At 38.7% G+C, this 24,570-nt stretch overlaps 1 protein-coding gene across 1 annotated transcript; it reads right to left on the reverse strand.

Moving 5' to 3' along the window:
- Nucleotides 1-105: 105 nt before the first annotated feature.
- Nucleotides 106-13,535, reverse strand: LOC101156948 (atlastin-2). Its single transcript, XM_023963741.1, has 14 exons — nucleotides 13,409-13,535; nucleotides 10,609-10,769; nucleotides 9,743-9,955; nucleotides 7,779-7,913; nucleotides 7,606-7,710; nucleotides 7,483-7,533; nucleotides 7,331-7,387; nucleotides 7,048-7,140; nucleotides 6,750-6,888; nucleotides 6,545-6,672; nucleotides 6,235-6,291; nucleotides 6,077-6,148; nucleotides 5,541-5,972; nucleotides 106-1,620 (listed from the first exon to the last, which is right to left on the reverse strand). Exons 1-14 carry the CDS (start codon nucleotides 13,479-13,481, stop codon nucleotides 1,501-1,503), a joined length of 1,836 nt encoding a protein of 611 aa, XP_023819509.1. The 5' UTR covers nucleotides 13,482-13,535; the 3' UTR covers nucleotides 106-1,500.
- Between the last annotated feature and the right edge of the window lie 11,035 nt (nucleotides 13,536-24,570).

The raw sequence follows: 24,570 nt of genomic DNA on the forward strand, positions 1-24,570 counted from the left end.
TAATCGATGGTGAAAAGAATGGAAGTCTCCTAACAGCTCGTCTTTTCCATGTTTGCTGTATTCTACATGTGAATCAGTGTGTAGGAATTCAAAAAGATGCAAATCTTTTTTCTTTTACTAATTGTTTATTCTTAATGTAAACTTTTTAATCAAAAATAAATTACCAAATGTTTTATTTTGAAAGGCAGACATCTGCAACCCCAAAAAAGTCCTATAAGGATACATGTTTTCACATCACGCTTCTTCTGAACAGGAGAAACTAACGGAAGTCTTCAGCAGCGACTTCCTCTTTGATAAACTAGACTCATGTGTTAAAAAAACAGCCGCCATTAACCGATTCTCTATAAAATGGGTACAAAGTTTATTTAAATACTTCGATCAACATACATTCCTGATTTGTGGGATGACAGGAAGCGCCTACAGAACACGAACGTCTAAGAGGGAAAAAAAAAACAATAAAGAAACCTTCAGACAGATTTAGTGATTAGTTTGATACACTCAGATCGGCTCAGTTTCTAATGTGCAATAGAAGACATTTTTATCTGCAGCATCTGGAAGACCCGACCCCACCTGCTGAGGCGGGGCGCACATGGCTTTCAGCTCTCCTGTCTGTCAGCTTTCATATGAATAAAACAGCCTGTTGGCTTTAAAACAACAATGACATGTGGAACAGGGAAACAGCTGTGCAAACGGAGCTTTTTGACAGCATCTATATCTCATCTTGGATCGATGTGACGGAAAACTGAGGATGAAGAAAGGGGGGACTTGTTCTTTCAATTCACAAACATACATTGATTCTAAAGAAATCAACCAGCATTCATGGAAATGAGAAACTCTTAACTTGTTCAGCTTTAAAAGCTCCTGACAGCATGCGGATAAATACTGGCAGGTCCACTATGAGACACTGAAGGTCATTCCAAAAGCCTCAGAATCTAATAACAACCCCTCAAACAGCTTTTGACGCACTGAGACATGGACATGGTCTCATCTAGAAGCAGCCTGAGTCTAAAATTGGATCATAAAATGCGTCTAAATCTGGGCCACGGCTGCTCCACTTGTAGTTTTTGTTCGGATCAAACCTGAGAATCAGCTCGCCGGCCGCTCACTGTGAAAGAGGAAAAAGGCGGCACATGCACTGTGAAGCGGTTCAGCCTGCAGCTGCTGACAGAAAGGTCAGTTTTCCCTGAAATACAGTTCTGTCCTAAAGCGAGTGCAGCTCACTACCAGCAGCAATGTGTGTGTGTTTGTGTGTGTGTGTAGGGGGGGGGGGGGGTTTGGCAGGAGGAGATAACCGCCACCTTTGTGCAGTTCTTGTTGTGAGGCACTAGGGGGCGCTGAAGAGCTGGGGTAGATGCACAGGTCCTCGACAGATAGAGGGGGCATCAGAACAGTAAAAATAAAAACAAGGTCAGCTTTGGTGTTGAACTATTTCCACAGATCTAGGACTGGACGGTGAACAGGCAGATGAAAACGGTTTGTGGGAGGGGGCACAGGGATGTGTCAGTGAGGCTTCAACTTGGTGTTCTGGGAACTCTGTTCTGTCAAGCTGGCTTTGATGGAGTTCACCACCGTCTGTCTGACGTTGTCCTCCATGTAATGTTCAGTGAGTGGCTTCAAAACCTGCAAAAGGAGAGATTAGAAGCAGAACATGTGTCAGGACAGCTTTTATTTTGAAATATTTTAACCCTTTAACTGCCTGCTAAACCAAACGGTTGAGCAAACTTTGAGTCACCATATTTTTATTAGAGAAGTTTCTAACTTAACTCAAACTGATTCAGCCATCTCAACCAATTGGTAGAAGCATGCAAAGCTAAAGAAAACCAACAGATGGCACTGTGTCAGTCAGTGGTTGCTTGCACAACGTCGTTGACTGACAAGCAAGTCAAAACTTGAAAATGATCATACACACTTTCTTCCTTTTTATGAAAATTTGAAAGGTAGGTATATTTTTCTTACTTGGAATTACTAGTAAAGGCGTTAATCAACAGAAATATGTTCCTAGATAAACAAAAATAAACAAATTTCTGTTTGTAATAATTTTTTTAAAACATGCTCTACCAAACGGTTGATTTGTCACTTTATGGTATAAGTAGCAAAATCAAGCCAATGTTAAATAAAGGGACTGTTTGTCATAAAATCAGTTAAAACAACCTTCTAAATCATCCATTACTAAAGACATATCCATTAAAACATCATAAATAATAATTTAAAATACATATTACTGTATAGTTTTGTCTATTTTTGAATTTATATCAGCTGGTGTGTAAATAAATAAAAAAATCAAGATTATTACAGCCAATTCACTTAAAACTAAACAAAAAAAGCTGCAATTATAATATTACCAACATTTACAAAAGTTTTCTATCATTTTCTTTTGTTTTACAACTACTAGATAGACACTAAAACATTCTACAGTGCGAGACCACGACAAAGTCCACATGAATCAGATGCAAATCTGGATGACAGTGATGATGACCCAACAGAGGATCCTGATTATCCCTTGTGCTATTTTAGATGACCCCACCCTTGCATTGACGTGTTCTCCCTACCATGACAAAGGTGGATAAAGGTGGAAAGATTTCATGTAATCCATGGACACCAGTGAAGATCACAAATCATTGAAGAAAAAAGGTTCAGAGCACCGTCTAGTGGGTCTAGATGACCCCACTCCCAATGTTAAAGTGCCTAGGATAGCACAAGGGTTACCAGTCCACGTGCAAAGGCCATTGGTGACAGTTCTTTTGAATCCCTGGATGAAGAAGAATTTCTTTCAACAAGCAGATCCTCTACACTGCCACCTCATAAGAAGAACTGAAAAAGCAAACACATGCCATTCTACCCCCACCAAGAATAGCCTGTCTCCTCCAATTTTGTTGGAGGAGACAGGCTATTCTCCTCACTCAATATCCCCCTCTAACCCAAGCAAAACCATAAGAAGAATATGGAAGCATGAGGACATTGAGGAATTCAAGATTCCAGAATCAAGATTTGAGCCTCCTGAGGATGTACACACACCCTTCCAATACTTCAAAATGCTTTTCACTGATGAAATGATTGAGCATATTGCTTATGATACAAATCTAAAAAGCTAAATAGATCTCTTTGATATGCTGGTGCACCTGTACAAGACCTGTACAGCTAAAACTAGGTGACGGTACAGTCCCCTGTTTGGATACATCATCGACTTGTGTGTCACTAATTCATGGCTGGTCTACAAGAGGGACCTACTGAAGCAAAAACCAGTGTTACTCAAAAGGTTCTGCCTGGCTGTTGCACACAGTTTAAATAAGATCAACAAGTAAGCAACCAATGTTGCTGACCATCATTGAGCTCTCTACCACACACCAAGACCATCACGACCAAAACAACAGTGTGCACTACCACAACATGGTACAGCGCCTCTTCATTCTGACAAGCTGGGACGATGAAACCTCGGTCCAAATAGGTCAAGATGTCAGAAATATGTTTTTCTGTGTTTCATTCCAAACCAAGAATCTATTTATGAAATACCATCAAAAGTGAGTCAATATCCAAAATCGTTGTAGTGTCAAACAACTTCTAGGAAATATAGGTCAAAATTTGCTTTGTTTTAAAAAAGTTCAATGTTTGAGGCATGATAAAAAGAATGGAGACAAATGCCCTTAATACTGAGTGTTGATGATGTCTAAATTAATTGGTTTACATGATTTTTTCAAATATTTGTTGTATCTGTATGAAATTTTGCACTTTTACCATTAAGGGACATCTGAACTGTTTGGTAGAGGTCATTATTTAAAAAACTAAAAGGTCAGTTAAAAAAACTAAACAGATTGTGGTCATTACTTACCTAAAGCAATAAGAAATGCAGACAAATAATTTTTTGATAGCTTTTTTCTTGGTGGGGTAGTTAAAGGGTTAAACAAAGAGGAAAAAAAAAATTTACAGAAGAAAATCTGCACTCCAACCTGCTTCTTTTTACCATAAACTATATTTCCAGGTTAAGCATTAGTAGATATTTATAAACCACTTTGCTTCTTTCTGAGCATCTACTTTAAAGCAGGAGGGAGGAACAGGGAGGAGGGAGAAGCAGGAGGATAGATGAGGGCATTAGGTGAAGCGCTTAAAAGTCTAGTGACTCTACCAGGAGGATGAGGTGGAACACAAGATGGTTGCAGCTCAAGAAGGACCATACATAAAGGCCTGTGTTTGTTCTTCTAGAAAATATCATTCTGATCCCCAAAACCTTTGGAAAAACATCATAGTATGATGACAATGCTTGATGATTTCCGGTTCCGGGTTACACAGCAGGACGCGTTACTGATATAGTATTATGTTTTATTCATATGAATGGCTTTTATAAGTAACATAATCTGCATATATATCTGCATTTGCCATGTTGATTTCTAAAATAGTTATTTTTGGCGTAATACTTAAGTAATTCATCTTTGTCATGTGCTTTATCGATATCTTATGATTTTTAATTCTGTCTGATAAAAACTGGGAACCGGATATTGATAAATCATGTAATAAAATGGTTATAGAATAACAGGGTGGGATTATATAAGTTCGCTTCCTCCCACTCCCTTTCAAGCAATATTTATTAATATGTCTAATTATCCTAAGTTTGATTAGTTACTGTATGAATGTATAACTGATATTGCTTTTGTGTATTATTTCTACTTAATTGCTCAAAATAAACCATTTCAAAAAAAAAAAAAAAAAAAATTCAAATAAAAAGAAATGAACCTGAAAAAGAGGTTCATGCCGGAAACTAGGCCTGCACAATATACCGCAAATTTATCGTTATCGCAATATCCAGCTCTGCAATAGGCATATCGCAAAAGACTGCGAATATCGCAATAAATCGTAAACCCAAAATGTGTTAAAACAATCTTATGGCAGCTTGACGCTTTTAACGAATCAAATAAATCCCCTTATGCTTTGACCAATCAGATGGACGCCTTCCCATTGTTTACCAATCAGATGGAGGCCTATTATGTTAGATGTTTGTCACCTATGTCGATGAGGGTCATTTGGAGTGTAATTTCAAACTGTTTCTAATGAAATGGGAATGATGTTTTTGGCATTTTTCTCTTTTTTTATATACCGCAAATTATATCGTTATCGCAATATTAATCTCTAAAATCGCATATCGCAAGTTTTCCTCATATCGTGCAGCCCTACCGGAAACCATCCAAAAAGGCTGAAGGTCAAGAATTCTGCAAGCAAGGAAGCAAGTTTTAACCCTTGTGCTATCCTAGGCCCTTTAACGTTGGGAGTTGGGTCATTTAGACCCACTAGACAGTGCTCTGAACCTTTTTTCATCAATGATTTGTGATCTTCACTGGTGTCCATGGATTACATGAAATCTTTCCATCCTTTATCCACCTTTGTCATGGTAGGAAGAACACGTCAATGTAAGGGTGGGGTCATCTAAGATAGCACAAGGGTTAAAAAGACTCTGGCAGTTATTGCAGATATTTAAGTGTGGGTTTTCCCTGTTCATAAGAAACTCATTTTAAAACTGCATGTGTGTCATATTTAAATGAGTTATTACCCACCTGTTCCCAGAGAGTTTCAGCCACCTGGTCTATCAGCAATCCCAGCTCTCGAAATTCTCCTGAATACTTCACGTAGGCCCAGGCGCACAGAGACAGCAGCGCCACACCCATGACCAGGTTAGCCAGTGTGGCGAAGGTGCTAAGGCCGATGAAACCCGTCACCCCTGATACCACGTAGGTGACAAACATGACGGCGAAGAGTGTGGCAGGCGTGCGGGCTGCGTAGAAGAGGTTTTTGCCATCGTTGTGCTTGGTGAAGCTCGAGTAGGTCTCGTCCAGCTCAGACTCCAGCTGATTCTGGTAGCGCTGGCAGAACTCCTCGCCGCCCATTTTCTTCACCGAGCGGAAGAAGTGGATGGAGTGCTGGCGGAACTCCTCGTGGCAGCGTTCCAGGTCAGCTGGGGCGATGTAGGGTTTGTCTCCTCCGCAGATCTGTGCGCAGAAAAAAAACAAACACTCCAGTTACTCATCGTGCTGCAGCTCTGCACCTGTGCCGGCTTCAGCTGGGATTCATAGACTGGAAGCAAAGCGTTTACCTGCTCCATGCTCTTGCTGTACATGTCTTTGGCTCCAGCCACTGCAGTCAGGTTGTTTGCCTCTGCAGTTGCCTAGGAAACAGAAAACACAATGTAAATATAAAAAGATAAAGTATATTTATATATAAAATGAGGTGAACAACCAAACAGAAACTGACCTGCAGCATGGACTTTGGGTGAGGTAGCTCCTCACCTTGGTAGATCTTTATGTAGGCCTGCAGACATGAAAAATATGTTACTTTTAAATGTAAACATTTAATCTAAAACATCCTGTAAAATCCAGGGTGTCAAAAAGACAAACCTAAACCACAATTAGCATTCAAATTATTCTAGGATATAGGCTTTAAAGCACTCGACTGGATATCTCCTTGATAACCCTTTCTATGCGTTACCAAAGTTTTGTTTGAAAACATTTTCAGCTTATATTTTATATACAAAAACCAGAAAAACCCAAAAATCCTGCAGGACCTTGAAGTACTCCAGCAGATCTCTGCAGGTGACTTTGTTTCCTCCGATCTCCTTCTCTACCAGATGCTCAGGAGACAAAAGGAGAGGCACCAGTTTGGCCAGCTCCTTCTTAAAGTCCTCATCGATATCTACAAAACACAAACGGCAAAGACTCCCAATCCAGCATGTTTCCGTTCCAAGTTCACACTGTCGTTTACTCTCTCACCTCTGAGTCGGCCATCGAACTTGGGGTTGGTGGACACTTTGAGGCCAGGATGTGGCAGCAAGAAGCATTCAATTTTGGAGAAACAGGAGTGGATGTGCTTCCTCACATTCTGCAGCTCCTCGTGTTGGTTCTGCTTAACCTGTCAGCAGGCAGTAAACAAGCGTATTTGTTGTTTTCTTCACAAGTGTAGCTGTTGTCCAGCTGAATACATCACTTTCTGTGGGAGGATTTGTGTTCGATGATGCTTGTTTTTAAAGCAAAAAAGCATAATTGCGTTGTAGCTGAATGGAATGGTAACCTGCAGTCTTTTTTCCAGAAAAGCCTTCCCTCCCTCCAGGCCATATTCATGCTCATATGGATAGCTCCAGTCACGGATCAGGAACATCAGCGACTAAAACACACAAACAAGTGACAACTGGAAAAAAAAGACCTTCAGCTCAATGACATGGCTAGATAAACATATAAAAAACTTTTTTATTTTTTTAAAGAAAAATCGTATGGCTTCTGCCTCCATGTTTATCAAAAGAGTTCTCGCTCATCTATTGGTCAAAACATTCACATGTCCAAATCACAGGCTGTACCTGGAAAGGTTTGAAGTAAATCTCTTCCATTGCCAGTCGGCCATATTCTGTGAAGAGCTTTAAGGAAAGATAAGCAAAACCAGATATTTTTTTAAAATAGCAACATTGAGGTTTTTTTTTGTTGTTGCTGCAGACAGAAGTAGTAAACAAACCTGCAAATGCTGGAGATCGTCCTCCTGTACGTTTTGGGACAGATTGTACACCTAAAAACAAAGAGAGTCTTAACATCGGTAGAAAAGGAACCATTTCTAGTAGAAAAGATGCTGCAGTGTCACCTGGACGGAGCTGGTCATGGTGCTAAGGGCGAACACGGTCGCACAGTCCTTAATAGTGGACTGACTATCAAATGCTCCCTGAGTGTCAACCAGGAGGACAGCAACCTGCAGACAGCAGCCGGTGAGTTCGCTGGTAGAGACTCCTGACTTATAGGTTCATGAGGTCAGTTTACCTTAGTACCATCGGGCTTGTCGACCACAAAGACATCACTCCAGACTTGAATTCCTGTGGTCTCCCTTTCACAGCCCCCCCTCCAGATGAACCCCGTCAAGGGATCATCATCGCCTCCCATCCAACATTCGTTGGACTGCAGAGGAAAGATGGAGAGAACAGGAAAGAGGTGAGACAAAAACAATAACAGAGAAGTTTGTTTAAAAAAAAATCAAATAAAGACAGAGAAGAGAAGGAGAAAAGTTTGTCCAGAACAATCATTAAAGACTCACTCCAATGAAAACTGTCTTTGAGGTGTTTTTAACATGTTCTTGTGGCTTTTTTTGATGATGGAGGACATATTTAAGAAAATTAAGCTTAGAATTGCATTTGTATTTCTTTGTGAATCAGATGCAAACAAGAAAATGCTGTTTGAAAAAGCTTGTACGTATGTCGTAAATGCTACAATCGCCAAGTCAAAGCCTCCTGCTCCGCTCCATTCTGATGCGTCCGCTTGTTGACGAATAGATCCATGTATGTCCTCGTTTTCCTCGTCCGACATGGTCTCTGGTTCAAAACTATACGGCCAGATATCTCCAATATTGCTCGTTATTTTTGCATGGGTATTGTTAGTTTGGGGGTGTGAGAGGCTGTAAGCTAGCAGAAGAGTGTAAACGAAAGGATGTCGGGAAGCAGAGGCGGGCTTACTCCGCGCCAACAGTTCTGTCCCCAACTCAGAGAAAAAGTTCGGATGAACTCCTGCCGACCTGCAGAAAATATGTCCTAGAAAAGAAAACGCATTTTTTTTGTTTTAGCTAACAACGCGTTGCGTAATCATGATTAACAGACCACAAGCAACACTTTTACAATCTATCAAAAGATTATTGGAGTGGGACTTTTACCTTTTAACAAAAAACAAGAGCTCTTTACTTCATAAATCTGTTATAGTGAGAATTTTGTTGACGTTTTTACTATTCTGAGTAAAAAAAAGAGGACATGTGGCAAAAACCTGGACAAAAACAGTTATTAGTAAATCATTGAGCTTATGAGAAAACACGGCCAAACAAAATCCCTCTTTGAAGACTGAGGGGGATCTTTTTACGTTTAAATAAAAGCCACACTTTGTTAATGTCTCTGATTGTCCCAGAAAATTGTAAGATGAGACATGGAGCAAAAACTGAAACTTCAAACTCACAATAGGAGTTCAACCATCACAGCACTAAGCAATGATATCCAGCACATCTAAGCTCCTGCACAGCCTTGTTGTTTGGTATCATAGCCGTGTATGGAGAGACATTACCCCGCCTCCTGTCTTCCACATCACATCTTCCGATCATGAGAAGTCTCACTGGTAACACTCATGTTGGTGCAACACTGCTGCACAAGGGTGGCATTTTGACCCCCCCAGGGGGAACTACATGAATGGAAAATTCTAAGGAATGGGGGCGGATCTCGGTTGTGTTTTTATTGTGGAACACTTTGCAACTCTTAGATTCTGTAACTTGAACACATCTCAATAATCTGGAAACACTGTTTTCCACCAGTTAGTGGTTTCTGTTGGTTAGTTAGCTAGGGTTAGCTTAGTTAGCTAAGGTGAGGGATGAGCAGCAGTGTGTTTACTTGGTGTATGTAAACAGATGCTTTCAGAGTTACACAAAGGGAGAAACATTTTGCTGATCTCTGTATGACCAAAATAACTTTTTTGACCTATAAGACAACAATAGTTCACATGCATCAGGATACATTTACCCCAATGTATGTTCTTTGTGAAACGACTGAAGTGCTACATTAGTTATTTAAAAAATTCCTTTATCAATAGCTTTAATTACAGTTTTATGTCATTCTTTGCAATGAAAATACATCAGATACCTGAAAACTACTCTGACAAAAACAGCAAACTTGTTTTTAGAAGAATGCTAAAAATTCAGTCAGATTGATTTGAGAAAAAACAAAACAACAAACACCCCGTTATCCTCCTTCACCCACTTGACTGTGCATGTAGCGCAGCATGAAGTCCAGCAGGAAGGATTTGCCCTTCCGAAAGGCTCCAGCCACGGACACGACGACCACATTCAAGTCCTTCACATGGTCCTGCAGCAGGATCTTCTCCAGAGCGGCGGCGTCCAGCTCAAAGCTGTGCTCCTCCTCATTGGTTAGGACGATTTGAATCGGCCTGGGCTTGTCCTCCTCTGGCAAAAGCTGAAAATACAAGTTCACAATCGATCCAGATTCCTGGCACTGAGGTAGCTTTAAGTAATTACATGGCGGTGCTGAATAAGTGTTTTTACCGAAGAGACAGATCCCAAAATAAAAAAAGCTGATGCCAGCCAACAAAAGATCAGCTGAACCCACCAAGTAGCCTCATATCGGGCAATGCTTCAAAAAGAAGGCTGTCCTAGATAAACATTTTAGAAAATTGAAAATATCTGGTCTCATCATTAAAAAATGCCCCTTTGTAGATGAAAGTTTATTTTTTATGCATTCATTTTGCTTCTGCAAATAAAAGGTTACTATTTTTGGTCACTGTTTAACACAAAATTTGAGAAAACTGAATTTTTACTGCTGTTTGAGCATTATTTATTTTATTAGATGGGGGGGGGGGGGGTAAATAGCATACAGACTTAATCAAAACAGTAAATTAAGACAAGTAGAAACATACAGATTCATGCTTTTACATATTTCTATTATGTCTTACTGTGTGCTGCTGCTAAACACACATTTCCTGTAGTAAATGAATATAGTTTAGTCTAAAATAAAAGCAAACAAACACACTAACTTTAGATAGGATGTATAAGCTACTTAGTTGGACTCAAGAGAAAAAGGAAATACAGAAACAAAAAAAAAAGACTCACCTCTTCTTCCTCAATCCCTTCATCAGGCGAGGGGATGTCAGTGTTGTGTGAGTTTACAGTAATAGACCTGGGATGCAGTTTATTCTTAAGGTCATCGGGCCGGGCTGGAGGGGGCCTCTGCTTGTTCAAGGTAATGGGGACATCTTCCACCCCACTCAACTCTGAAGACAGGGCAAAAACGAAAGGAAAAGACAAAACAAACGCTGTCACATTACATACCATCATACTGTGTGTTCCAAGGTTGAGAATGAAACTGGTGATTGAAGTAGATAAGAATGAACTTGTTTCCATGGAAGGCTCGCCTTTGGTTTGAGAATTGTAAAAGGAAAGTGACTTGCTCCACATAGAGCAAAATGATTTCCAGCTAAATAGTGTAACCCACTCTGGACTTCTTATCCAGGTCAAGCTTCAAAATAGCCTTGCAGTGAAAACCGCAAAGGGGCAAGAAAAAAAAAAAAAAAAAAGCACAGATAAAGTGTGACACCAGGACACAATTTCCACTTTTCCCCCAGATAAAGACTACGATTTCTTACAAAAAATGAGGAAAAAAACTTCACATTTCTCTCTATAAACATTTATTTTCTCAAGTACGCAATAAAATGTGTCAATCCCTTTTTTTTTTTTTAAATAACCAACAAAACAGGTTTTGACCACAAATCTTAAAGGGTTTTCATTTAGTCACAGTGAATAGATAAAAATTAAATTCAAGCTTTATTACTTAAAACAATCTCATTCCATTTATTCAACTTCAAAAAAGACAGAGAACTGAATGAACTTGAGCTGTGGGTTGGTTGCAAAAAATAGTTTTAATTTTGTTTTGACTTTAATCTGCTGATTCAAACTATAAACAAAAATGTCAACAAGAAGAAGCTAAGGTTTTGTGTTCAAAGCACACGGGTTTATTTGCAGTTCAGAATCTCATCACAGATCATCAACTCAGTTTATAAAAACCAGGACATCAAAATAAGTTAAACCAACTTCATTTGAAGGTTGTTAAAGGGCAAAAAAAGAGGACAAGGAACAGAATCTCCAAAGCTCTTCTGTGCAGCGGGTGGTTATTGTAATCTGTTCTGCACACAAAGTAGGCCAGACCAGTTTCTCTGTCTGGGGCTTGCAGGTTCCCATCAAGTGCACTCAGCAAAATGAAGTAGGAAAGTAGGTAGTAGGTAGGTAATGAAGTAGGTAATGTCCTTCCATGCTTCTCAGTGTGTTGAAAATGAGGGCAGAACTAAACATAGCCTTGTTTTTATCTTATCCTATGACAGCACTGCAGGCAGGTTTACGCCACAGCATGTTTCCCACCACACAGTCAAAGTTAAAAGGGATCTCATTAATTTGCTCGCCGCGTACAGAAAATTAGCATATTGCAGTCTATTGCTAAACATAGCTGGTGGTGGGTCAGTGCAGTGTCCACAATCAGGCCTCCCCTCCCCTCCAGCACTAAACAGATGTTAGCTCAAACTCCAATTAAACAAAATCCTTCTATCATCTGAGCAAACACTGAATATTTATGTAACATGTTCAATGAAGATTGACAATTGAATGTAGCTTTTGACAGGTTGGTGCACAAACGCGTCCAGACTAGCATCAAAAACCAACCTGACCCGGCCTTCCTGGACACGGATCAAGCAGGTCAGAGGTGGAAAGAGCCAACCAACCAGAGGCAAAAAGGACAAAGTGCACATTAGTAGCTGTTTCTCTGCAAATGCTGTTGCCACAGACACAAGTGTATGAAAGGAGATATAAAGGTCATTTTGATAAAAGATTTTTATTAGCGATGATCCTCAAGGACTTCTGGTCTTCAGCTGTCTTAAACTTTAGCGAGTTGTACTTGTAAGGAGATGAAGGTTTTTCTGGATGGGAACTTTTTTTTTTGTTTTAAATTTTACAAAAATACATTTAGTACTTCTGGAGCATGGATCAACATTTTGATTTGTCAAAATATCAACATCAACCAGACTTGCTTGATATTTTTCCAATGTATTTTCTGGTTTTATTTGCCTTTATACGAACAAGTTTTATCAAAAATGATGAAAGTTAAAATATAAAAACAAATAAACAACATAATTCCTGTAAGATAAATAACTTGCAGTATTTAAGGTAAACAGGAAAACATTGTGAGTTTAACTACGAGCTCTACTTTAAACCATTTTTTCTTTTACTTCTGACATAATGCAATAATCTAACTGGGCACCTGCAGCGACTACTACTAGCTTTAAAAAATATCGCTATCTTTAGAAAGACAGGATTAGCAAATCATTGCATGTTGGGTGTATGACAGCTCCGCCGGTTCAGTCAGTAGTGGATGGTCGCGGGACAAACAAAGCGAAAGATATTTTTTTTATTTTTTTATATTATTTAAAGAAAGCGCAAGATCTCCGCGGGACAGGCAGGGGGGAAAACAGGGAGGAAAGTGTCAAACGGAACCAAAAATTAAGACGACAGGTGTCAAGCCGAAAAGTTTGAAAATTTTCAGCTCCTCTGGTCACATTACTATAATCTTGGAAAAACTGGGTAAACATCCTTGGTAACTATAATTTGTTAGTAACTAACAAATTATTTAAATATTTTTTTTTTTCGTTTTTAAAGCGTATTTAGGCGAGAGGACACAAGAAGCATTATCCCAAGCCAGGGAATACCACAATAATTGGCGTAACACTGCGGGTCTTAACTACACTGGCTAGTAACGGAAAAGCCAACAATACTGCAAGCTACAAGGGACTTAATTACGGCCAGTTAGGGTTTACCATGGCTACCTCTTCAACTAAAAATCAAACCAGCGATAAAAAGAAAGGAATACCTTCATGTTCGGCTCTGCTTTTACGGCTAGAGTTAAGGCAGTTTCTGTTCCTCAGCCCGCTCACCTCCGCCATCTTGGAAAACTGAAGTGTGACGCGCCTGACGTCAACGAAGCTTTTGTTGCGCCGCCCCCAAACTGACGCCACGGTTTGAATCCACGACGCTGATTATGTACATGTCTGTTTATGGGTTAAAACCTGTTCTACGTAACGCATGTCACTGCTAATCGAAAATGATTCAATTTCTTATTCTTATTCTTAACAACAACGACAACAACAACAACAACAACAATAATAATAATAATAATAATAATAATAATAATAATAATAATAATAATAATAATAATAATAATAATAATAATAATAATAATAATGATAATATAAAGTTACGAGCAAACTTTGCAATTTAAGTCTTTAAGAGTGAAAAAAATTACTCTTGTTTTTATGATGTCGGTGCTCCGCGTGCCAGAATAAAAATAAAAATACGCAGGCTACTGCTAGACGTTAATCTGCGGTGGTTTCTCCATACGAATGTCATTCATTCAAAGCGTTATTCCAATAATAGCACTAAAAAAGTAAAGCGTTTTCATCCAAATAATTAATTAACTCATGAAACAATTATTGAAATAGTTTAAACTGCAGACGCAGAAAATGTTTTCAACATAAACGTTTAAGAAGGGACTTCCTATTATTCTCATTATTTTTTAAAATCAATATTTGATATGTTAAAATACATAAGTGATCTAGTTAAAAATATGAATATTCAACCTAATCTGTCTTTCCAGGATAAATAAAGGTTATTAAATTTGATTACAAAAATGTAATTATTGATCAGTTTCATTTGGGAAGCTCTTTTTCAACCCATGAAGAAATCCATGGATTCTTTGTTGGTCAGTGGACTTCTTTCTGTCCACACAGTTACTGCAAATTATCAGCTTTTCTGTTTGTACCATCTGCAGTCTTTTTTTTTGCATTGATACACTTTAGCCAAATCTGACAGACGGGACCACATTAGACTTCCCAATGAGTTAGAATGCAGTGTTTTGTTTGGTTTTTGGTAAAAGATAATTCAGTCACTGCAAAGATCCAAATGCTTTTGGATCAGGGGCAAAATAACTTCATGTGTCTCTGATTCTGACAGCTACCACAATGTGCTTCTAATTTTTTTGTGGTATGTCACTTTATAATTACTTTACGTCTTTTTATAGTTTTTAGATATTTTACTCCTTGGAAAATAACCAACTTTCAAACATTGTGAGTCCATCATTGAGGACTGATGGACTCACAATAATTACAGTATCTCTTTGAGATCATTGTTATTAGAGTCAGGCTTTCTATATATTTACTATTCTGACAAAGGTTAAGTTTGCTATCACATAGAAGCTAGACACAGTGACGATAAACCATATCTCCTGTGTTAAGTCAGATGTCCATAAAGTGAAGTGACACAGCGCTCCCCATGATGTCCTCACTTAAAGCGCTACACCTCAGTAGATGGACTCACATCATACGCACACCAAGCTGTTCATGACCAGCAGTATCAACTTATCTTGTGGAGCAACAGGCTCCTGACACAAAAACAGTCCCATGTCAGCTGAGCAGAGTTTATGTGCAATAACTTCAGTTACACTCTCACAAAAGATGATCTATTGTGACTAAAGTAAACACATAAAAATCATCTTGATGTGTAACTTTGCTGCAACAGTCAGGTGTGTTTGCAATAGCATTTAGCTTATCTAAGTGTTAATTCCAGCTTCTGTTTGAAGAAATACCCTTTTAAACTTTCCCCTACATCTAAAGGTTTGAGTAAACATTCACGTTAGTCCGTCAGTTATTACAGAGCCAGTCAGAAAGAGGAGACATGGAGATGGATTCAAAGCTCATTCCATGCAGTCCTGCAGATGAGCCCTTCAGGATTTGGTTTCCTCATGGGGACTGAGGTTGGAATGGACGCTGGGTTGTCCCTCCTCTGACTGGGGGACAGCCCCACATGTCCAGGAGATCCAGCTCCATCCCTGGATTACATATGATCTTTAGACGTCACTAGAGGTGACTGTGTTGTGTTGTGTTATCCTGTCAGGAACTAGTTGGACAGAAAGAAAAAGCACTTGAAGGCTACAGAGGCTGACAATCTGGAAACTATTGATTGATTTTGTATGTATACCGTTAACTTAATGGTTAACATGTGTGCCATCTTTGGTCTTAGGCTTTTATTTGGTAAAAATGTAATTTATAGAGGTTTTTAAAAGTTGTTTTACCTCAAAAACTAAAAATTGTGTCCACCCTTGTTGCTTTTCAAATTTAAAACTTAACACTTTCATAGAAATTCTAAACATGACCTTTTCTCCATTTATAAAATGTTTTATAGTAAAACAAACCTCAACACAAGACATATACTGTATTGTTTAAACAAAACTCCAACACCTGCTAATCATTTTATTTCCTGTCATGGTTTTGCTAAGAAGCAAATATACACATTTGAATGTCGTCTTCTAACACTTAAGTCTGCAGCCAAGGTCATTTAAAATTGTGCTCCTGTCAGTTCAACCTAGAAACTTCAAATTACAGACACCTTCACACAGTAAGCATCCTTCTGTCTTCTGAGTATCCTTTGCATACGAAAATCTTCTATTTTTTCTGTTTCTATTGTTCTTTAAGGTGTGGTGGAGGACTAGGTGTGTCTTTAAAAGTAACATTATTGTCAGTACTTCCCAGCAAAGTCCCATAAAGTCCCAAATAATTTGCTGTTTACACACATTTATAACATTGTTGATATGATATATGCATCATATCAAGATCCACACATTATATGAATTGAATTGTTAAAGAGATTTTTTGCACTCTTTGGTTCTAAAGAAAGAAAATTAACGTCAAATGGTTTTCTTGACAGTCAGAGTGAGGAAGAGACCCACAGTGTTAATCTGGATGTGCACTATTCTTAGCAAGTTCCATCAGTGACAGAAATGTGAGAGAGACACGTGACCACGTAAATTTAGAGGTAGAGTCAGAGAACACAGTCACAGAACCTCTTCACCACAGCAGAGCTGCACTAGACTAGAGAATACTGACAGACTTTCTAGGAAAGAGTGAAAGCTGCATCTTTTATATTCAATTTTTGGTGTTTTCGCTTAGAAGAGTATTTAAATGACTGACGTTTGTTTTTTTTTAGCAAAATCATGGTCTTTAAAAAACTCAAATTAAACTGGTGTGTTCATGATAATTGAAGAGAGGGCTCCCTCTAGTGTTGTGTACTGAAGTAAGTTTTCTATGGGTATAAACAAACGATACTGTATGGGTATTAATAAGACCTCTCCTGTCAGCTAAGAACAAGAAACTGAGGCTACAATTCCCACAGGCTCAATTCAATTCAATCCAATTCAATTCAAGTCAGTTCAATTCAGATTTATGTACATGGCTGTCTCATGGTTGTCTCAAAGGGCTTCACACTGGTAATTGTACAACACATAAAATCAGTGATAAAATACAATAGCTGGCTGAACTAAACAGACAAAGCTAAACTGGGTATCACTGCCATTAGACCCTCCCTTACGGTGAGGAAAAACTCCTAAAAAAAACCTGATCCCAGGGGGGAAATAAAAGAAGAAACTTCAGGGATGTTGACATGAAGGAGGGATCCTCTCCTATAACGAACAGGTGATATACCAGAACTCTTAGAGAAGAATACGCTTAACTAACTCTTTAACTACATCTTTAAATAGTCTAGCAGACGGGCTTCATCTTATTTCCTAATATTTAAAGAAATTAAATTTAATACCTCAGTGTTTCAAAGTGGCTGAACAAATTAGATTAAAAATAGAACAAAAAGTCAGTCTTTTAGTCACACTCAAATGTTCAAAAAGGCACCCCCCCCCCAAAAAAAAGAATGAAGTACAATGTAGTAAATTAAAATTCAGAGCTGACTTGGATGCGATTCACGCCTCAGTCTCTTAACAAAGGCTGGTTCTCAAAGTTCTTGGAACTTTTTCCAGCTCTTTTAAGCCCAAAATAAGTTCAGCAAAACTATAAAGACGTTCGCAAGCAGCAGATGCAGGTGGTGGTGTTGGTGGTGGGAGGGTTAGCCTTAATGACAACTTTAGTAGAGGTGGGAAGGTTTTCACTTTAGGCACTGCTGGCATCCAGCACCCTGCAGATGGCAATATTGTCTAATCTGCTAATCTGTCCAACAAACCAGCCATGGTAACAGAGATTATCAAAATGTAATGAGCACCTGTAAGTGTCCGTTTAAATAAGTAAAGTAAAGGCCATTTACTCAAGTACTTTACACCACTGAGATGAACAATGAAGATAATTTAAAACAATAAAGCAACTCAAAATAACGAAAAGATGGAAATATTGTTTCACAACAGTTGTTATTTTAGGATTACACCTCACAGACAAATTAACGTCTACAGGAAGAAGTATTAGACTTTTAAAGTTTGGACAGTATTGTCAGAAGTAGGAGCTCTGTCTCTCCCTCGGAACACTGGTGGAAGCCGTCCCCAGAGTTCTTGGCACACTACAATTCCCAGCAACCCCAGCACACACTTCCTAGATGCTGCCCACCTGATTCTCATTCATTCAATCAACCACAGCGTACTTAGGCACTGCACTGATTGAAGCTCAGTGTGAAGTGCTGTTTGTGCTGGCATTATGCTGGGGTTTTAATTACATATTTGTTTGTTTTGTCCTTTGTTTTTAAATGTCATCATGTAAAGCACTTTGTGTTGTAAAAGTGCTATACAAATAACCTTTGATTTGATTTTAATTATGAATATGTCATTTTAAGCCCAAATCAAAAAAATCTGTCATTTTCTGTAGGTCATAGTGTCTGCAGAGCGGCAGGAGTTCATCTGAAGTTTGCCTCTGAGTTGTGGGCGGGACTTTTGCTTGCAGGAGTACGCCTCTGATGATATCCCATTATCAGTTTGTTTACACTCGCTCCCTTTATCTTACATACCCTTACAACCTAAAGCAAACATTAGCGGTGCAACAAAAATGACTAGCAGTATCGGAGCTTTTGAGCCGGATGCCAGTTAAGATGAGTAAAACGAAGACGTTCGTGGATCTTCTCGTGTACAAGTGGATGATCTAGAATGAAGCAAACCAGGGAGCTTGTGACCCACTCTAGTAGCTTCTATATCAAAACTAGAAGTTTTTTCCAATGTCATTTTTGCATCTGCTTCTAAGTCACCACTATTTAAAAAAAGAAATACTCAGAAATGCAATTTAAGTTTAATTTTCTAAGTCCTTGATCATCACAGAAATTGCCACGAGAACATGTTAAAAACACCAAAAACACAATTTTCATCAATGTTTCCTTAGAACTACGTTTCCACTTCCAGAACTTGTTCAATTACCAACAAATAACGTAGCCTACAGAGACTTGTTGACAATTTAAAGACTATTAGGATCATCTGTGGTTATTTATGACTTATTTGTCACCATGTGAAAATTATATGTTGTTTTTGTTAAAGTTGAGAAAGCATTATATTAGAAATACTTGATTGGTGACCAAGGCTACAAAATGCACGTATTACATTATGATTTAGAAAAGACAATTTGATATTTGTTTAAAGTGATTTAAAATAGTTTACTTCTGGAGTTGTTTGCTGAGACGTTTCCTAATTTTATTAATAATAACTTCTAATCAGAACAACAATGATATGATTTTTGTTATTTTGCTGTGTTCTTACATTATTTATGGTTTGCATGTTAGTTCGCTAACCCAGACATGATGTTCATTGTCTTACACAGATTTTAAGTTGTCTTAAAGTTTTAAATGTAACTTTCTAAATCAGTAGACACCCTGCTACAGTCACTTGGTTGACAAGAGGTATTCTCTCCTTGGCAGGACAGAGGAGCTTCGCTTCGGCCTGGGCTACAGCCTCTTCCTGGGGAAGCAGCGGAAGAGGCTGCCTTCCCCAGCTGGAGGAGCATCTCTCCTCTGCTGCTGCTGATGCTGCAGGTGGGCAGCCACAGCAGGGTCTCTCCTTGGCAGGAAAGAGGAGCTTCTCTTCGGCCTGGGCTTCTGCCTCTTCCTGGGGAAGCAGCGGAAGAGGCTGCCTTACCCAGGTGGAGGAGCGTCTCTCCTCTGCTGCTGATGCTGCAGGTGGGCAGCCACAGCAGGGTCTCTCCTTGGCAGGAAAGAGGAGCTTCTCTTCGGCCTGGGCTTCTGCCTCTTCCTGGGGAAGCAGCGGAAGAGGCAGCCATCTAAGGGCTGCAAGGGTTGGTTGGGAACGAGAACAGTTTCTAGATTTATTTTGTCATGTTGCTTTTAGTGGACGCTGCAAGATTTATTAACGTAAAAGAAAACATTTACTTTTTACATTGACTAAGTAGATTAGGACACAGTTAAGTGATGGTTAGCTGCTTCTTTCACTTTGTTGTTGTTACAGGAGCCATCACTTATCTGCTGTATGTCCATTTAACTTTACATCACACATCCCTGCAAACAAACATTACAGAGAGAAGTTGTAACACTTCACGCAGGTTTTTTAAAGCAACCACATGGTGGCAGCACGGGCTTGCAGCACATTTTCTCTGCTTGGTTGCTTTGACTGTTTTGTTGTCTAAAAATGTTTCTCTTGAAAAAGTTTTGGGTTTTAAAAAATGCTTTTTACTTGAGAATCAGAACCTTAAAACCATTTTTTAAGGATGTTTTTTAAATCAACACTATTGTTGTGTCGTCTATCATTATAATTAATAGTCCTATAATTAATAAACGTCAGCTTTAGTTATGAGAACATCATCTTGCTGTATTTCAGTGATGGGGATGATGGATGATGCAAGGCGACGTCGGCTCAAGAACTTTTCTGATTTGAAAAACTGGATTCTCTGAAGATGAGTCTTTAAATCTAAGAAAAATCAATGATTTCTTCACAGAGAAGTGTGATGCTTTGCAACACTTTCTTTTGTCTCATTTCTGTTTTATAAGAGGGCTTCCAGCTAAAGTAAAGTGGACTGATTTTTATCCCAACACTTATAAAAAATCATTTCTTTTGCGTTTTTTGCTTGGAAATTGGCAGATCTGCATTTTTAATACAAGTATTGATTTACAGATGACTCCATAAAATGTCTTAGAGTATGAATTTATACTTCCCTCTCCCTGCAAAGAGTCCCCCCCCCCCCCCCCCTTCGACTTTGCTACTGAAACAACAGCATTGCTGCCATGTTGCCATGGTGTCGAGCATCATGTCATGCGACCCTGAACAGCCGGAGCCAGCAGCAAATCCAACGGTCACCATGACGCTAACGTCAGCAACCATGAGGGGAGGGCATGGAGAAGCTAGTGATGTCCCCTCTGCTCCTGAAGAGGCCCCAGGGTTCTTCAAAAGACACCAGGCTGGAGGTCGCTTATCCACAGTCAAAACCTTCCAGCGGTGCCTCTGTTTCTGGATGTGCCTCTGACGGTTACTTGAACAACCTTTAAATCTATCCCTGTTGTTTTCTCGGGTGTTTGCAGTGGCTTCAGATTTTTCTTACTTAACTTTGTCAGTGTTAGGACCTCACCCCTCCAATGCAGTGAACTCTATCTTAGGAATCTGAAAGGTAAAGCGGTAGAGGAGACTCAGAGGCTGAGCTTGCAAAAGCACCAGCGGGAGAGCTCATCACTCTCTCCACACTTCTGCTGTCACAACTTTTGTTTCAAAATAGATTGCTGACTCGTGAGGCCTGCATCCCAGGTAACTGCATACTGCTGAGATGGTGCTGCTGGAGGCAGCCGTGGTGCAAAGAGTGGAACAGCCCTCACAGAACGCGGACCTACCAAACTGCAGTCAAGGGAAAAAGGAGGAGGACATTAACTGCTGAGATCTGCCACAAAAGCACTCTTTCACTGCCCATAATGCTGCAATTTCCCCTCATCTAGTCCCTCTGATGAGATAATAAAAAAAGTCCTGATGGATCTTGAACACAAATACAGCTATAACATCAGCAGGACCAGATTTTCACATATTAATAAACTGCTTACAGCTCCCATACATTTTATGCTGATGATCATCAAATCTTTCCTTGACCGTATGAACATTAAACACACTCACACACTCAGAAACTTTAAAAGAAAAAATGCAATAACAATCGATGACTAAAGTCACGAATCTCATGCAGAATGAACACTGTATTTTTCCAATATGCAAATCAGATCCGATTTTTCGATGGAGGTCCGAAATTCGGTAATAGAGAAAGTCGATTTCTGCAGGAATCCCTGCATGTTTAGAGGGTTACGTTATGCTCTGGTCTGTAATTGTGCAGAACATTAACATTCCTACAGCAAAGGTGTGGGAGCATATATAGCAGCTACATGTATATAGCTGCTGTTCTTTTATCCATTGTGCTATCGCATGGGGTCCAGATGACCCAATCCTTACATTGACGTGTTATCCCTAGCACGACATAGGTGGCTAAAGGTGAAGAGGATTTCATGTAATCCATGGAGACCAGTGAACATCACAAATCATTGAAAATAAAAAGGTTTAGCACACTCTCTTGTGGGGTTTAAATGACCCCACTCCCAATGTTAAAGTGCCTAGGATAGCACTAGGGTTACACAAAAAAAGCTTGCTTTTAATACAGAGACATTTTTTTTGCCTTTCTTTTTGAAATTTTTAGCATACTACTTCCAATTGAATTTTTTTAAATGTATTTATTTGTTTGGCTGTAGTCATGTAAAAGGATAAAAAGATCAGATGAGCAATTGCCAGTAAATAAATCCACATTCATTCAGCTGTTCATGCAATATATTCAATACTATTTACTATTTGCACCACCACTTTATCTGTCAATCTCAGATTAATTAATTTTTAACAAAATCTTTTTACCAGCTTGATCTAAAACAATATCATAATTGTATATAAGAGTAATTTCTTTTTTACCCCACTTTTTTTAAATTTCTATCTTCCACCTGAGAACAAGTGCATAATGTTGATGTATGTTAGCTGAACAAGACTGCATTTCATGTTTGTCACCTGCAACTGTGAAAGTTACCCAAGCTCTCCCAGAAAAATATCAAATAACAGATTTTACTGAGCCAAACAGACAAAAAAGTTACATTTCTGGTTTGTTGAAAGGAGCTCAGATTTAGTGGTGCGCCGTAATTTGGTACAAATATATCTGTACCAAAAAATGATTGAACCCAAAAGGATAAAAGGAAAAAAACATAAACGACTGCTGTAAAAATAGAAAATGAAAACATTTTGTTCACTTTTTACTATAAAAGTTTTTCAGTTTTTTTTTTAAAGCTTCTACCTTAAATTAGTGTTTCTTAAAGTGGAAAAAGTTTGGTCTCTGCTGAAAAGATGTGGTATAATAACAGGGTGCAGGTTGATGTGACTCCTCACTTAGCTGCTCTGCTGTATGTGAATTTTCCACAGACTGAAGATGGATTTTAGCATCTTTGCGTCTTCTGTTGATCTTCATGTATTTCAATTTACCTTCATCCACGATTCCGAATTTCATTCCTACCCCCTGGAGTGAAAGTACCCCACAAACAAAACCTCCCCAATAAACAGAAAAGAAGCTGTTAAACATTGTTGCAGGACTCATGCTGTGTTTTTAAATGTTCTGCGAAATCTTTTAGCATCAACTTGGTAATTATCCCGCCTTTAATTCTCATCATCCAAATGTGAAAAAGAGAGAAAATAAGATTGTTTACAGGAACACATTCCTTCAAGACTTCTGTTGTTTTCATGATATTTTGAAAAATAAAAGTGTTTTCAATCAGACAAAAACCTTTTGTCTTTTGCGTTCACCAAGAAAAAAAATTGGAATATGTCAGTTCTGGTTTACCATTTCAAATAGCACAACTGCCCTTGCCCTAAGGCTAGGGGTAAATTGGTCAGTAGGTGTTGAGCCAACGGGTTTGAGTCCTGATATCGGTCCAGTTGAATCTGGAAATTATGTGCCAAGTTTTGGTGCAAATTGATTTAATTATTGCAAAAAGACAGCTAAAGCAAATTATATGTTGCCATTTAACAAGAGAATCAAACTACATGTGAATCTTTAAATATAATTTATTTGCCATAACCTTGTACCTACTGTGTAAACCAGTTAACTCATATCATCTAATGTTTTATTTTTCATGTAACAAAGTTTCAAAACTTAAAAATTAACTGGAAAAAAACTATATGGGTAACAAGAAAGGTGAAAAGAAAAAAAAAACCTAATGAATTAATACTTTAAAATACGCCTGCATTCCTCTTCTATTTTGTATGTGTAAATCGTGAATAAAAGATTTCTCAATGAGTCATAAGAAATCCAAGTTTTGGCAAATGAATGTTAGCACAATGTCGGCCACCCCATTAAATGTCAGCACATTAGTGGCACTGTAGCAATGTATGTAAACACTGTAGCCACTACAGTGCTCACATACATTTTTTAAATCCTGTTTCCTCCACCTGTTTTCTAAACCTGCTTTATTCCCCTTCGGGGTGAAGGGGGTGGTAAGTGTTTACCCAGCTGAGGGGAGAAAGCAGGGCACAATCTGGACGGTCCGCCAGCCCATCACAGTACAACATTGTATTTTTTATTTTTTATTTTTTTTAAAAGAATCCAAAAGAACAATATTTTAGGTAATTTCTTACTGCTTTTTATGCACATTCTAGTGTAATTGGATTTGTGTTTTACAACCTCTTTAGCAACATTATGGTAAATAAATTCAAATTTTTTTTGATTAAACATTGTTTTTATTGGAAGTTAAAAGAGATATTTTTTCATTGTTTATTTTTTCCTATCTATTTTAGATTGTTGCAGGTTAAAAATCTTAATTTTTTTGAAAGCCGGGCTTTGACAACTTAAGGGCAGAGAATGTAAAAGTTTGAGCGCAGCCACAACTTTAAATTCCATTTTGTCTTGCTGATGTTATGCTGCATTTAAATCCAGTTTGAAAAAGATCTCCTGTTCTCGAGTGTTTTAATGATTCGCGTCCTGTCTCATACCTGCACTGCACATTCTGAAAGGTCTGCCAACACGCTGACGTCTCTCCCTCTTTCTTGAAGCAGCTTTGTGTGCCATCAAAAGCCCTGAGCAAAGAGACATGAGCCTTAATTGTTGTTCTTTAACAGGGAGATAAAGGCGGGATGGGCAGCAATTTAGACCGCCTTTATGGCACTGCAAAGTGTGACAAACTGACTGGGAGATAATTGGCAGAGAGGGAAAAGGCGGACAGGAT

This window comes from Oryzias latipes, chromosome 15 (genome assembly GCF_002234675.1).
Source record: "Oryzias latipes chromosome 15, ASM223467v1".
Classification (NCBI taxonomy): Eukaryota; Metazoa; Chordata; class Actinopteri; order Beloniformes; family Adrianichthyidae; genus Oryzias; species Oryzias latipes.

Bases quoted from the DNA above. Each gene is read 5' to 3' on its own strand.
- LOC101156948 (XM_023963741.1), bottom strand. From the start codon at position 13,481: ATGGCGGAGGTGAGCGGGCTGAGGAACAGAAACTGCCTTAACTCTAGC. The intron at 7,534-7,605 runs GTGACACTGCAG...CTTTGTTTTTAG, and splicing joins CCATGACCAGCTCCGTCCAG to GTGTACAATCTGTCCCAAAA. The intron at 7,388-7,482 runs GTTTGTTTACTA...CTTTCCTTAAAG, and splicing joins ACGATCTCCAGCATTTGCAG to CTCTTCACAGAATATGGCCG.